The sequence below is a fragment of the Elephas maximus genome, chromosome 6, assembly GCF_024166365.1.
Source record: "Elephas maximus indicus isolate mEleMax1 chromosome 6, mEleMax1 primary haplotype, whole genome shotgun sequence".
In the NCBI taxonomy this organism is placed as follows: Eukaryota; Metazoa; Chordata; class Mammalia; order Proboscidea; family Elephantidae; genus Elephas; species Elephas maximus.
The window spans coordinates 130,554,185-130,571,117 of NC_064824.1; the positions used below are offsets into that span (position 1 = coordinate 130,554,185).

Below are 16,933 nucleotides of genomic sequence, written 5' to 3' on the forward strand. Positions count from 1 at the left end.
TGCAGGAGACTAGCATGCTTTGAGCACTGTACCTGCAGTTAACCTGCTGTAGATCTTAGTTCCACCACATGTCACCTGCTCAATTTCAACAAGTTAACAACCCTGTCTAAGCAAAACAATAATGCCTACCTCACAAGGGTTTTTGGAAAAAATAAATTAGAATATAAAATTCAAACTCTCAATTTAGACACCTTTACCTGTTAAATGCAAAACTGTGAAGGGTTGAGATATGACACTATTTGTAAGCTAACAAGATAGGTATGGTGTTAAGGTGTGACAGTTTCTAGCATGATCTGCTGCTAACACTTGGTGAAAACAGGTCCTTAAGAGGCTTGAGTTTCTATTTGCTTGCTTGCTACACACAATCTTATACACACACAGACACACACAAGGAAACACAAGAGTTCTGGACTAGGGATCAATCATTTATTTACTCACAGAGCAGCTTGCTTTGGTTCCCCAGGCCCTAATTCCCCACAGCTCATTGTCCGTGCAGTGAGGTTTATATCACAGGAGAAGAACCCTGAAGTTATGAAGCTTGGGGCTTATGTAGTAGCTGCAGGCATCTCTGCCTGTGGGATGGGGGGTGGGGAGCACTTTGCTCTGCAGTATAAACAAATCTCTGTGGAGAGGAGAGGGGAGGGCTCTGCTTCTCCACCTGGAATGTGAACAAATGGCTCTGGGGGTATAAATCTCTATAGCTCTCTGGAAGTCTCTGTCTTTAGGGTTATTATTAAATCATCCTTTAACCCAGGTGCTAGCGTTCTTTGTTCAGAAAGCCCTGACCGTACAGAAACATGAGAATATTTGTGGAACGTCTGCTCCTGACACTACCTACATGGTCATCAAAGACAAACAGTATAGAAGTGAATGACATTAATGAATACTAACAAAAAGCAAAAATGTCTTTCTCAGTCGATGACAAAAAATGTAGTAACTTGGAGTAGTGGACGCCAGAATGCTCATCTCCAGGCCACTGCACAGCTGGCTGCTAAGAATACTGGCTGCCTGTAGTTCACACTGGGAATTTGTCTTGAGCCGAGCTGCCCTGCCAAGGCTGTGCCCCTTTCCCAGTGGATGGCCCAATGACTGGCTGATTCAGATACAAATGCCCACCCCCTTGCTTCAATTTGCACCAAACCTGATAGACCATCCCAGTTTCTGAGTTTCCAGTAAGACGGGCTGAGACCTCAGTTGCAGACACATTCGGGGGCAAGTTCTCCCTCTACCCACCCCTGCCTCCTGCACTTCCTTACACATGTCCACAGGTATCTCTGGGGAGCTCTGCTTAACAAATAACCTGCCGGAAACTCTCCCTCTCAGTCTCTTCCCAGGGAATCCAATCTAAGAAACCTTTCTATTATTCAAAGTAGTACCTTGGCTACAGAAAAGTCTATGTAAATTTTCTTAATCTTAGAATTACTACTGTTACCTTTTCTTCAAGAAATGCTTATACTTTAATTTTCTTAAAAAATGAGTTCTATTGTAGGGTTTCAAATGCATAACTTTTAGGGTAGGATTAAAAAACTCATTTTCGTTGTGTGAACTTGTTATCTAGGGAATTTCACAAAAGGCTTTGTCCATCCTTGTCCCTTGTCCCTCAGATTCCTCTCACAGCATTCTGGGCAGATAAGACACTGACTTGTGGATGCTTCTAGCATGCTCTGCTGCTAACAGTTGGTGAAAAGAGGTCACAGACTTTGTACATGTTATCAGAAGGGATCAGTCCCTGGAGAAGGACATCATGCTTGGTAAAGTAGAGGGTCAGCAAAAAAGCGGAAGACCCTCAATGAGATGGATTGACACAGTAGCTGCAACAATGGGCTTAAGCATAACAATGATTGTGAGGATGGCGAAGGACGGGGCAGCGTTTCATTCTGTTGTACACAGGGTTGCTAGGAGTCGAAATTGCCTCAACAGCACCTAACAACAACACAATGATACGCTCAATAGCTTGCTTTTCCTTTATAAAATGTTGAGGCTTTTCCAAATTGAGCAAGGAGAAATGGGAAGAATGGATCCAGCCAAAGAGACAGTATTTAAATTCAAATGAAAGAAAATTCACTGACGACAAATGGAAAAAATACACATATCCTGCACAAAATACACCTTCTCCTCACTTATCAACTATCTTGTTATCCTACGTTTTGCATTTAAGACAATAGTAAAAAATCTACTACAGAACAATTTGGGCATCAACTATGTACGTCTGGCAGTAATGAACACCGAGGTGTGAGGTGAGAGTAACACTAGCTTTGGTGATTAAGGTTATGTGTCAACTTGGCTGGACCATGATTCTCAGTGGTTTGGCAGTTATGTAGTGATGTAATTTGGCAGTCATGTAATGATATAATCATCCTCCCTTTTGTGATCTGATGTGGTCATCCTCCATTTTTGCGTAACACCAATTTCACATAATGACCTGGTCTTTGGAGCCTAACCATGTCAATAAGCAGGGAGCGGGTGTACAAATGAGTGAAGTTCTGGGCACAAAGGAGCAGAAGCCAAAACCATTTGTTTGCCTAGTTAAGATGCAATTTCCTGGACTAATTCCTTACTAGATTAGGACTTCATGTTATTAGAAACATTCATTCCAGGATATTTCTTACTAAAGAAGAAGTTAAACCTCGGTGATTGACATTGAACATACAGGTTAAAAAATGAGTCTGTCAGTATATTTTATTTTATCTCAATTTTATGCTCTATTTACAGTAAATTTCATGTTCTATGTCACAGCACAGGATATTCAGAAGGAATAATGATTTTCCAAAGCACTAACTTACATTTCCTTTTGGCAGAAATTTATAGCTTTGTTCATTTATTTATGAATAATACACAGATATGTTATGCAGATGTATGCAGATGGTTTCCCCCCTTCTGAGTTCCAATTCACACACAGAGCTTTAGAGGACCCGATGTCATATCAAATACAGTTGCAGAATCTCTGAGCTGGCAGGGGCCACAGAGATCATCTAGCCTAGTATTACCTCAACTTCATTTATTTGCAAAGCACTTTTCTGATTTTTGCCATCTTCACATTTCACCTGAATTATTATTTACCGAAAAATTCTTTAAATCAGCCAAATATGATTATTTTAAAAAGAAATTTTAAGTCATTACTCTAGACAGAAAACAAGAATCACTTGTCCTAAGTAGAAGGTAACAATAATAAGTATATAACTATAGTAAAATCCCCCTTTCCAATGGGTCATGCAATTGTTTACTTACTGAAAAAGTTTATTGAAGGAGGAAATCGTGAAAATTAAACATACACACCTTCAACATTGTACTTTGATTTTATTGCATATACATGTACTTATTTACCAATCTTTGGACTGAAAAATGTTTTGGTTTCTCTGATTTTCTTTATTCTTTTCCATTTTCATAAAAATTAATTTCTGCTCTCATTTTTATTATTGCTTTCCTTATATTACTTTGGAGCCCTGGTGGCACAGTGGTTAAGAGTTCCAGCTGCTAACCAAAAGGCTGGCAGTTTGAATCCATCAGCTGCTCCCTGGAAACCATAGGAGGCACTTCTACTCTGTCCTATAGGGTTGCTATGAGTTGGAATTGACTCAACAACAATTTTTTTTTTTTTAATTACTTTGAGCTTAATTTGATCATCCTTTTCTAGCTTCTTAAGGTGAAAGGTTAGACCATGGATGGCTTTACTGGACAGAAATTTGTTTTCTCACAGTTTAAGAGGCTAGAAGTTTGAATTCAGGGCGCTGACTCTAGAGGAAGGCTCTCTGTGTCTGCTCTGGGGGAAATTCCTTGTCTTAGCTTCTCTAGCATTCTTCTTGGTGTTCCTTGGAGATCTCTACGTAACATCTATCTTTCCCTCATTTGTGCTTGCTTGCCCTGTGCCTAATCTGTTCTTTTTATATCTCTAAAGTCCTTAGGTTTAAGACACACTCCACACTGATAGGAAACCCTCGTGGTATAGTGGTTAAGAGCTACAGCTGCTAACCAAAAGGTCGGCAGTTCAAATCCACCAGGTACTCCTTATAAACTCTATGGGACAGTTCTACTCTGTCCTATAGGGTCACTACGAGTTGGAATCAACTCCATTGCAGTGGGTTTGATTTGGTTTTTGCTACACTGATATGGAGTCGTTAAAAGAACAAAGAAGACCCTATTCCCAAACGTGATTACTCCACAGGTATAGGTGAGTCCAACACATATTTTGAGAAGACATGATTCAATCCATAACAATAATGCTGTTCTAGTCTTGTACCCTTACTGACTTTCTTTCTACTATAAATTACTGAGAGAAAAGTGTGAAATTTCCAACTATAATTGTCTACTCCTCCCTTCAGCACTTTCGGTTTTTGCTTTATGTAATTTGAAGCTCTGTTATTAGGTGTATATTATGTCTTCTTGAATTGAACTCTTTATCATTATAAAATGCCCTTCTCTATCCTTGGTAATATTCCTTGTCTTCAAGTCTACTCTCTCTGATATTAATGTAGCCACTCCAGCTTTCTTATGATATTTATTTTTCTAACATTCTACTTTTAACCTATGTCTTAATATTTGAAGTGCATTTCTTGTAGACAACTTGTAGAGTTTCCCTTTTTTTACTCAGTCTGACAGTCTCTGACTTTAATGGGACTGTTTAGGCTGTTAATAATTGGTGTAATTATAAATATCCTGTTGCTGTTGAGTCGATTCCTACTCATAGCGACCCTACAGAACAGAACAAAACTGTCCCAAACGGTTTCTGAGGAGCGGCCGGTGAATTTGAACTGTCGACCTTTTGGTTAGCAGCCAAGTTCTTAATATAAAAAAAAATTTTTTTTTTTTGAGTTTAAATATATCATCTTAATAATTTTCTATTGTCCACCTGTGTTTTTTTTTTTTTTTTCTTTTTCCTACTTTTCAACCTTTCTCTGGATTTAATTGAGTAGTTTTCAGCATTTCATTTAATAGATACTTTTTTTTATTGGCTTCTGGTTACAGTTCTGTTTTATATCTTCAGTAGTTACTTCAGGATTTATGATATGCATCTTGAACTTATCACAGTTTACCTTTAAATTACATTATACACCTTCACATACAATGAAAGATCTTTAGAACAGTATACTTCCACTCCCCCCATCATTTAGGCTATAGTTCTCATATTTTTTCTACATATGTCATAGAACTTTTTTTTTTTGTTTTAAATAGTCAATAACCTTCAAAGAAATTTAAAAAATAAGAAAAAATATATTTACCTACATATTTAATATTTGTAGTTTTCCTTATTCTTTCGTGTAGACCTAAGTTTCCATCAGTATTATTTTTCTTTAGCCTAAGAATTTCCATTAACATTTCTTGTACTGCAGGTCTCACAGGGCATCTATTTTGTTTTTCTGAAAGAGTTACTATTTTGTCTTTATTTTCAAGCATGTTTTTGTTGAGTAAATGGGCTGACATTTTTTTTTTCCTTCAGCACTATAAAGATGCTATCTTTTGGCTTACATTGCTTCTGATGAGAAATCTGTTGCAATTCTTATTTTATTCTTCAGTTTGCAATGTTTCCTTTTCTCTGGACTATTTTCAAGACTATTTCTTTAAAGAAAAAATTTTTTTTTTTTAATTTCTTTACCACTGGTTTTTAATAATTTGAATATCATATGTGTTGATAGAGTTTTCTTTTTATTTATCTCGCTTACTTATCTTGCTTAGCATCACTGAATTTTTTGAATTGTGAATTTATCATTCTCAAAACATGTGTACCTTTAAATCTTTGACCACATTTATAAAAGCCATTTAAAGTCCTTCTCTGCTCATTTGATCATCTCTGTCATTTCTGGGTCTGTTTCTATTAACTGATTTTCCTCCTAGGTATGAGTCACATTTTTCTGCTTCTCTGAACATGTAACAATTTTTGATTGGATGCTACATTGTGAATTTATGTTATTGAGCGTTGGCTTTTGTTGTCTTTAAGTGGTGTTGGACTTTGTTCTAGGTTAAATTGATTTTGGTTTGATCTTTTCAATTTCATTTTAAAAGTTACGTTAGGACTAGTTTAGATTAGCCTTTACTATAGAGTTAGCTTAGCCCAATTTCTAGGGTGGGATACTTTTGTAGGGTGGGATACTTTTGAGGTCTCTACGGAATGCTACATGTGTTTGACATGTATTGTCTACTCTAGGTGGTCAGAACTGAAATTCTCCCAGCTCTGGGTGAGCCTGGGGACTTGTTCAGCTTACAGCTTCCCAGGTTCATGGAGCTTTACCTATGCATGTACGGCTCTGTGTTCAGCACCAGATTTGAGGGGTTTCCTCTACAGATTTCTGAGCTCTTTCTTTGCATACCAAACCAAAAAACAAACCCAGTGCCATCGAGTTGATTCCGACCCTATAAGACAGAGCAGAACTGCCCCATAGAGTTTCCAAGGAGCGCCTGGTGGATTTGATCTGTTGACCCTTTGGTTAGCAGCCGTAGCACTTAACCACTACACCACCAGGGCTTCTTTGCATAGCTCCCTCCAATTTCTGTCTCTTCAACTCAGAGATTCCAGTGAACTCTGCTTAGTTTTGCTCTCCTTCCACTGGTGTCTGAAAAAGGAGTCCAGGCAGAAAGGACAATCATAAGGCTCATCTTATTTGTTTTCCTTCTTTCAATGCCCTGCTTATTCTCCAGTGTTTGAAAACAGTTTTCTCATGAACGTTTGTCTAGTTTTCTAGTTGCTTACAAAGGGAGAACAAGTCCTGTTTCAGTAATTCCATCATGGCTGGAAGCAGAAGTCTCTTCACTTTTATCTTTTACTATAGTCCTCTCTTCAGGTTTGCCAGTTCTTTGACCTTTTCACTGAGGTTTTAATTTCAATGACTATACATGTTTTTAATTTCAACGACTGCTCCTTGGAAACTCTATGGGGCAGTTCTACTCTGTCCTACAGGGTCGCTATGGGTCAGAATCGTCTTGACAGCAGTGGATGGGCTTGGGCATGTATGTTTTTAATTTCAATGATTATGCTCTGCACCTCTTTTTTGATTGATTTTTTTAAAAATCTGCCTCGTCCTATTTTGAATGTGTTTTGTTTCTTGCTCATGTTTTAGGTACCTTGTTTTTTCCATATATTTAAAATATCATTATTTTATATTTTTATTCTTTATATCTGATATTTCCAACATCTGAAATAGTAGGACTAATTCTGCTATTTGAGGTTTATGTTGAGTGTTGCATACAGTGCCTTGATTCCTTGCCTGTTTTGTAATCTGAGGTTCTTGCACTCATATTTGATGGCACTTTATTTGTGGGAATCCTTTAAATCTCCACAGAAAATTTTCTTTTGTTTCTTCCAGGCTCTCAAAGTGTTGATGACCTGAGATTGCTTTAAGGTAATTTACTAGTTTGAAGTTTCCTGGAGCACAGAGATAATGCAAATTATAATCCCAAGCACGCCCCAGGGCAAGCTGTAGCTATGAATTCTTTGGGGGGACTTTTTTCCTTTTACCTAGAACTCTAACACCTAAAGGTATACTTTCTTATCATTTCTTCCTTCTGATGGGTGAACTTTTCCCTCTAATTCACACTTTTCCTGATGATGTAACCTTTCTGGATGTGGAGGTTTGTCTCAGATCCAAGTCTTGAAAACTCATGAGCCCACAACGTCAATTCCTGGTTTCCACTGGCCTTTCAAGAACGAGCTCGTAGATTACCGAGGCTGGTAAATGCTGCAGGAACGGTCACAGAATCAGCATCAATTGCCACTTTTATTTCCAGCTCCTTCTGTTTTTGGCCTCTACTATCAACATTTATTATTATTACCCCGGGTGGTACGAACAGTTAATGTGCTCAGCTGCTAACCAGAAGGTTGGAGGTTCAAGTCCACCCAGACGCATCTTTGAAAAAAGACCTGGTGATCTACTTCTGGAAAACCAGTCATTGAAAACCCTATGGAGTGCAGTTCTACTCTGACACACATAGGGTCTCCATGAATCAGAATTGACTCAGTGGTAACTGGTTTAGTAGTAAACTCAGTCCTGTATTTAAAAGAATGCCTATATTTAGTCCAAGATTTCTGGGTGACTTGCAGTGAGACGATTCTTCAGGCTATCTAGAACACCATAATGCTTGGAATGCAAGCCTTCCCTTCAATTCTTCACATGATTGGCACCTTCTCTTCCTTTAGGTTTCATCTCAAATACCAAAATTCTATCTAAAGTAGCCACTTCCCCCAATTATTCTCTATTGCGCTATTCTTTTTATTTTTTTTCTCAACACAGTCTGCAATAATCATTTTCTAAAGGAGTTTTCCATGTTCTTTGTCTGTCTCCCCCACTAGCATGTCAGAGCCATGAGTGTGACACTAAGTCTCTCAATTTTCTCCTGTGTTTGCAGCCCCAATTATAATGCATATCAAAGAATAAGTACTCTCACATTTGTTGGATGAGTAAGTTTTTCTTGAAGCAAATATAATTAAGCAAATACCATAAAATATGTTTCTAAAAAATCAGATTATATCAGCAAATGCGACATGCATATGCTCAGAGCTCCCAGTTTGTTCTTCATGCCTCATGGTCTCAAAGTGGCAAAAAGTTGGAAGGGATGTTGCTCTTCAGTTATCTCAGAGAGGGGGTGCTGTGTTAAGGCCTCATTTCTGCCCACTAACTGGACAATGTTTTTCCTAGAAACCAGGAACAGGCCTACCCTAAATCATTTAAACTCTCCACAGTGGGCATAACTCAGGTACCTTGATAGATTTGGTGGCCTAAAAGATAACAGGTATTTCTACTCGGGTGTGACTTCCGTAATGGATCCTGAAGCTGTTACTCTTTATCAAATTAAAAAAAAAAAAAAAAAATGTAAGAAAAATGATTCTTATTTCAATTGTTAAGTCTTTACAGAATTTAAGAGTTATGAAAATATCCCTCATATTTATCCTCAGAGAGCAGCCTAAAAATGTCGTCAGGACCTGATATTTACCCACCCCCAAAAAGAATTAAGAGTGCCGATGTCACCTGCTTTCCTCTTGTTTCCATCTTGAGTCTTTAGAAACTGTTTCATAGGGGATTAATTTTGTATTTAGCTATTTTGACACATCAATTCCCATGATAACGACTCTGAGCTTAGGAAATGTAATCTAAATCTGACTAATTTTTCCCCCTACAAATTCTGGGAGTTCTCTTGTTTTAATACAATTCTCAAGCTAGTCATAATAGGGTTCTCTTGGTACAAAAACTCCTGCAATAAAGGCAACCATATACCCTAACCTGAAACAACAACAGTGACAACAGCAACAAAGCAAATATTTATTGAGTTCTTACAATGGCCTAGGCACTGAATTAAGAGCTTTATGTGCCTTTCTTTATCTAAACCTTAAAAATCTTCTTATGATGTAAGTACTACTATTATTTCTACCTGCAGAAGAGTATATGGCAGTAAGAAGAGATTAAGGAACTTGCTCTAGGTGACACAAGGAGAAATTTAATGAGTGCAGTCACCTACATTACAATACTCTGCAAAAGAAGCACTGAATTTGCAATAGCACAGTGTTCCTTTGCACTTATATTGCCATGATTATGTCATGCAGCTAAAGGGCCAGAATTTGTAGAACACGATGTCCTTGAAAAGATCTTTAGAACAGACAAAAGTGAAAAACGCTTAAAAAAAAAATCACTTCCAACCTTCCATTACAAATGCATATTAACCCAGGGAAGTAGTTTATTGTCTCAGGAATTCAGTTCTTGCATCAATAAAGCCCTCTTACGTCTAAGATGGAGCCCTGGTGGCATTGTGGTTAAGAGCTTGGCTGCTAACCAAAAGGTTGGCAGTTTGAATTACTGCCAGGTTACCAGGTGCTCCTTGGAAACCCTATGGGACAGTTCTACTCTGTCCTATAGGGTTGCTATGAGTTAGACCCAACTTGACGACACAAAACAACAACATGTGTAAGATACGAATAAACCCTAAAAAAATTTTTTTTTTTTTTAAGATACAAACTCAAGTCCCATGGCTCCTACTTAGGAGAAGAGATGATTCACTCACCTATGGTTTTGGCAGGTGCTCCCCTCTGTGTCTCTGCTCCTTGCCACGTCTGGGACTTTTTCTTCATTGGAATGTTCTTCTGCTTCCTCATGGGGGCTGCTTTGGAAAAGGAAGTCTTCAGGTTCTCCAACATACTCTTCTCTTTGATCTGTTTCAATCTGAATTAAAGGCACTTCCCTTGAGCATAGTGATTGCATGGTGTGGTCTGGAGGGATAGCATCATGGCACATGGAAGATTCTTTTTTAGAATCTATGCTGTTGTGGTTTTTAAGAGAACCAGCTTTGCTTGAAGTTAACACTAAGGAATGTTTGCTTTCGGTAAGGGATTCTTTCCTTGGGTAGTCAACAGATTCCTGAACAAGCAGAGTTGACCCACTTTGCACTCCGCTCAAAGCTAATCTGTTTGCACACTTGTCCCCTTGTGTGGGTGAGGCACCGGAAACAGGCTCAGCATCAACTAGTTCAACATCATCCACTATGATTTTGTTCTTTCGCATGAGGGCCTCAATGGAGTTTGCCCACGTTTCGTGAATCAACATATTCGTGATCTTGTCAGTTCCACCTCTGAGATATAAGCAAGAGTCAGATTTGCAGAGACCTGAGGAGGAAGCACTGCTGACTGGTTGCACGCTTAGGAAATCTTGCCTATTTTGCGCAAAGCCATCTAAGGAGTTGGCTTTGATGGGTGCATTCACTGTTAACTTGGTGCATGGTGAGCGGCTGTCTGGCACAGATGACTGTCTATAACAAAATGGGGCTCTCAGGGGAGGAGGCAGTAGGCTAGCAGTCCAATCTTGACTGCTTCTTCTGGATGAAGGGCTGTCTTTGCTTTCTCTTTCAAGGTCTTTCAGCATGTACCTATAGAACTCCTCAGTTATACTCTCTGTGCTGGACTGCTTGGAGGGACAGCTTGGCCTTACACTCAGGTGGTCATTTTTCCAGCATGCCTGTTGCATAGCTGAGGTCAAAATGCTGCTGGCATTCTTGCCAGCATAGTAGTCCAGCAGTAACTCAAAACCTCTCCCTTCATTTTCCATCTGGTTCACCATGAACCTGGAGAACTCGTCAGTGATGCTCTCACAGCTGGACTGTTTGGAGACAGAGCTGGCCCTGCTCACTGGCTGACTTAAGGTACTCATTAAACCCAGGCTGTTTACATAGGCCCTGCTGTCAGCGTCCTCCTCTGGAATACTTTCACAGCTGGAGGCCTTCAGCCTGTTCCACCTGTCACCAAGTAACCGATTCCGAGGATAGCTCTGGGCTTGCCAGACGCCGTCCACCATGGAGAACTCCGTTAAGTTCATGATCTTGGCTGCCACTTCATTTGCAAAGACATTGACAGAATCTGGGATGTCCTCGAGGTTCATAGATTCATCCACAACCCTGTTCATCAATTTCTCTTTCAGCTCAGGGTGCTCATCCGTTTTCCTCTTGATCTCACTGAGCCGTGGCGGCTTGTGTTTTCTGACCGTGGCTCCACTGGTCTGGCTCTCCTTCTTCCTTTTCAAGGTTCGGCAGGATAAGTTTGGTGTAACCAGAAACTCGTTCCCTCTTTTCCACGCACAAAACCAGGGTTGTTTTCCATTGGAGTTGTCAAGGCAAATCGCTGCGATTTCAGTTGCCATGGAGACAACTGTCTCTGCTAATTCTTCCGCAAAGTCTGTAATGCAGCATATGTCTGCATGTTTTGCTTGTAGCATTGGCTGAGAGGGAAGCAGTAAGTCATTCCCTAACAAAGACAGATTGACTTGAACTTCATTGTTGAGAGGCATGTCACCATTGCATTTTTCTTGAGTGTTTGGGTTAATACTGTCCTCAGCATCCTGGGATCCCTTTCTGCTTTTGTTGACCATAGGTGCCCTCTCTCCCTCTGGAGAGCCCTTGTGTTCCTTCTCCCTGAGACTGGACATCGGATGATGGGTTTTTGTAATATCATCTGTAGTTCCTTTCAGATGTATTTCCTTGGGGGGTGCTTTAGCTGTTGAGGAATTGTGCACACTGTGACTATATGACAATTCAGCTTGCAGACTGGGATTCTTGAAGAGGCCTGGCCTCGTTCCGCCCTTGTTATCTTGTTTTGGATGCATGTCATCTACAGCTTCTTTAATGACAAGACTAGTGTTGGGCAGATTGCTAGTTGAATGACTGCTGGCATATTCAGTGCTTAGCTGATTGGTTTGCTGGTAGCCTATTTCTGTTTCCCTCCATCTGATGGTCTCCTTAGAAAGGACAGTGGGACCTTCACCCAGCTGTACAAGATGGCTCATCTTCTTGAAAGTGAAATAGATCACACTGAAGAGCAGCTGATTTGTACTTTCCATTAAGGTGTCCAGAGTATCAGATGGATGCCTACCATCGTTGGGTTCAGCTAATTTATTTTTTTGATAAACTTCATCAATGGAATGCTTCAGGATAACACTGGACAGGTTCTGTGCCAGTTCATTCCTGAGGATATTTTCTGAGCACAGGGTCTGAGGCCTTGAAGCAGTTTCTATGATTTTCCCATACATTGATTCCATGAGGTCTTTGATGCTACTATAGGTGTTTGGTCTCATTAAAACCAGCGTGGCCTCCTTGAGCAGAGCCTCTGCAATGGCCTCACTCCCCAGCTCCATGTTCCTCTTCATCGTTAAACCACCAAGTGGGGGGACTGCTGCAGAAGCCTGAGCTGCAGAGAAGAGGCCACTTGTCGCCACAGGGCACTTCACCTCTTGTGTTTCACCTAGGCCACAGACAGCAACAGCACTTGCTACCTGAGTCATGCCACACAAAGCAGAGGGAAAGGAGTATTCACCAAGAGAAGGTTCTTTCATTTCCTGGGAGGCTTGAGTTTGCAGTGCTTCGCTGCCTCCCAGCAGACTGCTTGATACCAGCAATTCTTGTTCCTTTTTGAGTCTTTCTGTGGCCTGTGGGCTGGAAATGGTTCCAATCACAGTGGCCGCACAAGCTAACACTACTTCTAGGGCACTCTGGGGGTGTCTGTTTGAGTTCTCTCCAGCGAGGGCCCTTGGGGTTTTAGTGGAGACTTCTGTCTCAGGCCATGAGCAAACTTCTGGCTCAGCGGCAGCATCACTGCCATCTGGACTCTGCACTATGACGATTTTGGGGAGCTCATTCCATGACTGAGGGATCACTGTGTCTTTTGTGGAACAGTCACTGGAAAGCATGGCACTTCCTACAGAAATACTGACTGCAGATTCCTGGGGTAGTGCAGGCTGAGACTGAGATAGCCTAATAAATGCATCTTGCAGCACGGATTCTGCTAAGTTTGTAGCATACTCTCCGGTCGTGGCTTCTCCATCTTGGATGGGAGGAAGAGATTTTCTTCTACCCCCAGGGGCTCCAGGCTCTAAGTTGCTACCATTCTCAATGATGGTGCCACATACAGAAGGCACATCTTTCCTAACCAATCCGGTGAAATAAGCATCGCCTGGAGTATAGCATGCGTGTGATTTTTTCACTTGACCTTTAACATTCTCTGAACAATAATAACTGGTGGCGGGTCTCAAATTCCCCACAGCTTCGCCTTTCCACTGTGGTGTCTTGGCTGATGGTTCCAGGCTCCTTAAGTCTGCTTCTTCTGCTACGTTTTCTAGAGATCCTTCTGTTTTAACCAACGGTGGATGATACTTGTTAGTATATTTGTCTTCCAAAGCATAAAGCAACTCTTCCTTGTTGTGATTCCATTCCTCCTGGGTGGTTTCCTTTGGCTTTTGACTTTCCAAAACACTGCCTGAGACATTTATATTTTCAAAACCTAGTGAGGAGAAATGAGGGCCACTATTAGTTTTGGGTAGCAGGTTGCCAAGGGTCTAAAATAATGACTGATTTTTAAAAATGTCTTAAGACATCAGCTCTCTCTTCTTTTTGTTTTTTTTTCAGCTCCTTTTCCCCGAAATATGGCATATTGAATGTTTCTTGAAGAAAAATGGATCTGGAAAATGTTTGAGTTTGATTACGGAATGCCATCTAACAAAATGGCTTCTAATATGGGATCCAAATATAAGGGCTAGAGTGGCAGAAGAGAGTGTTTGCAAGCTGAGGACTGGCAGCCATTCTTCAAGTGGCAATCAATGCAAAATAAGGGCATCTTAGAATTTCCCAGTGGCTACATTACAGAGTGAGGAGGGAGGATGTTTAGAGCCACTTTGATAATGGGTCTGTTGAAGACATTTGCTCTGAAGTTTGTATAGGACTTGCCCCAGGGACAGTGGCAACAACAGCTGGGGTGTCCCTTCTTCTCAGGCTGAGAGTGGGTAAGAGGAACCCATCGTTCATTGAGCTGTATTAATAGAAAGAGCTGGATAGATAAGTGCTAAACACTTTATGGTGGTGCAGTGGTTGAGAGCTCAACTGCTAACCAAAAGGTCAGCAGTTCGGATCTACCAGCCACTCTTTGGAAACCCTATGGGGCAGCTCTACTCTATCCTATAGGATCACTATGAGTCAGAACCGACTCGACAGCAACTGGTTTGATTTTTGGTTTTGGCAAGCACTTCATGAAGTCCCTGGGTGGTGCAAATGGTTAACGTGCTTGGCTGCCTACCCCAAAGTTGGAGGTTAGAGTCTACCCAGAAGAAAGGCTAGGTGCTATACTTCCAAAAAAATCAGCCATTGAAAATCTTAGGGAGCACAGTTCTACTTGGATACACATGTGTTCGCCATCAGTAGGAATCACCTCTATGGCAACTGTTTGTTTTTAAGCACTTTCTTGGGTTATTTCCTTCTGCCCTCATGACAATCATTGTTGCAGGCATTATTAAGTTCCAAACGACATATAAAGAAACAGGGCTCAAAAAGATTAGATAACTGGCTCCAAGTTACACAGGCTCAACGTGGTAGAGCTGGGATTTAAATTCAGGTCAGTCTAACTCAGCTCCAAACCAGTATGTGGTTTAGGGATGTCTTAGGAAAGTTAATTTTCTCCCCCAGTGATGTTCCCATCTCTTATCAGGCAGGAAGATTTCCCTTTAAAGAATACAGATGTCCTTCAGCATCCCTAAGGCATCTTTAGGGAGTCTGGAGCCATCCAACCATTGAGTCTATTATGGGCATTAGTCAGCATCTTCACTCGCCTTCTCTTGCCCTTCCCATCCCCTGCCTAACTCAGAAAGTGGAGACTGTGATGCATCAGCCAAACTGACGTGGCCTGGAACTTTTCTGAAAGTTCACCCAGACATTTTTATACAATGACTAATCTCGGGATGCTCATCAGTTTTATTGGAAAGTTCTCACCATTCCTATATTCTTCCACTTCACTTTCCTCCTCCAAGTGCTCGGATGCAGTGAGAAAGTCTTCCTCAATTGAGGACAAGGAACAGTTTGTGTCATCCTCCAGTTTCAAGGTGCTCGTTTCCACGTGGAGCTGCCGCTCCTGCACCAGTTCCAGGCCAATCAAAAATTTGTTGATTTCAAAGATGATGCTGTTGGTACTGTTTGGTCTGTTCCCCCTTGCGCACTGGACCAAGCAAATATCTGGCAGCCAAGGACGCTAAAAGTGGAGAGAAAAGAAGGTATTTGTTGAAAAGGAAATAAAAGACTATTGCTTCTGACCTTTCTCCTTCCACCAATCTCTTAATTTAGAAGAAGCGGGGACCTTTAAAATATTTGAAATATCTTCTGGGCTGGTACTGATGAACTACTTAAAAAAAATTCAAACGATGCTTGGGAACACAGGGTACCTAGGAGACATTTTGACTTAGGGGAAAACCGAACAGTCATATCAGATGATTTTGTTTTCCTCTTTTGATTAAATTGAGTTCCAGGGTCTCTGATCAACATCTTTTTCTGTCTTAGTTTCAGTAAAACCTCTGCCAGGACTTCAGATGTGCAGCAAGCATCCTATCAACTACATTTAGATTTTATAATTTGTGTTTCTCATCTGAAAGAGCAGCAAACATGAAATTTAAGAAATCAGCTAGAAGTGAACTATCTCTGCAAGATTAGCGTATAGGGAGAGCTGTGATGAAGACCAAATCATTGGATGGGGTCCCAGATAGACCCAGTAATTCTGCTCAGTTCTAGACTTAAAAACCACATGGCTTTTCTCCATTACTCATTTTCACTATTCATACTGTTTTTCACTAAAATAACAATAAAAAACTTTCCTTTGCTCTTGTGCAGATTACTAGTAAACCACAAGCATGGCCTTGGCATCAGGATTTCCATTTTTGTAAGAGGAACAATACACTGATTTAATTTTTAAGAGAAAATTCATTGAATCAAAACAAGACTTAATGGGCAGGAGGAGCTAAGTAAATGTATCTCAAAGTGCAATTTGAAATGCTTTGGGGGAAATATTTTATGCCTAAATTTTTACTTTCTAAAAAGGCTTATTTAAATCATGCTTATCTATGGTTTAAATTAATTGGGTCTAATACCACTTAACTTGCCATTTTGGAATCCTTGTTCCTAAAGGTGCGTATGTGTGTGCAGATGCCAAAGAATACACACACATCCACCACCCGCTGCCGTTGAGTCGATTCTGAATCATAGCGACCCTACAGGGCAGAATGGGTTTCTAAGGTTGTAATCTTCTCCCCCTCCTTTTTTTTTTTCTTTATTGTACTTTAGATGAAGGTTTACAGAACTAGCTTCTCATTAAACAACTAGTACACATATTGTTTTGTGACATTAGTTGCCAACTCCACAACATGTCAACACTCTCCCCTTCTCAACAATGGTTTCCCTATTACCAGCTTTCCTGTCCCCTCCTGCCTTCTTGTCCTTGCCCTTGGACTGGTGTGCCCATTTAGTCTCAGTTTGTTTTATGGGGCTGTTTAATCTTTGGCTGAAAGGTAAACCTCAGGAGTGACTTCATTACTGAGCTAAAAAGGTGTCCGGGGCCCACAGTCTCATGGTTTTTTCAGTCTGTCAGACCAGTAAGTCTGTTTTTATTTTTAGGCGAGTTAGAATTTTGTTCTACATTTTTCTCCAGCTCTGTCTGGGACTC

General features: G+C 40.6%; 1 protein-coding gene across 2 annotated transcripts in view; it reads right to left on the reverse strand.

Moving 5' to 3' along the window:
• Positions 1-16,933, reverse strand: part of SPHKAP (SPHK1 interactor, AKAP domain containing) — a 189,070-nt gene that overhangs the window by 15,247 nt on the left and 156,890 nt on the right. For both annotated transcript variants that reach the window (XM_049888379.1, XM_049888378.1), the window contains exons 6-7: positions 15,217-15,472; positions 9,982-13,738 (exon numbers count right to left, since the gene is read on the reverse strand). In XM_049888379.1, the coding sequence (XP_049744336.1) occupies positions 9,982-13,738; positions 15,217-15,472 (4,013 nt within the window). The remainder of the gene's footprint in view (positions 1-9,981; positions 13,739-15,216; positions 15,473-16,933) is intronic.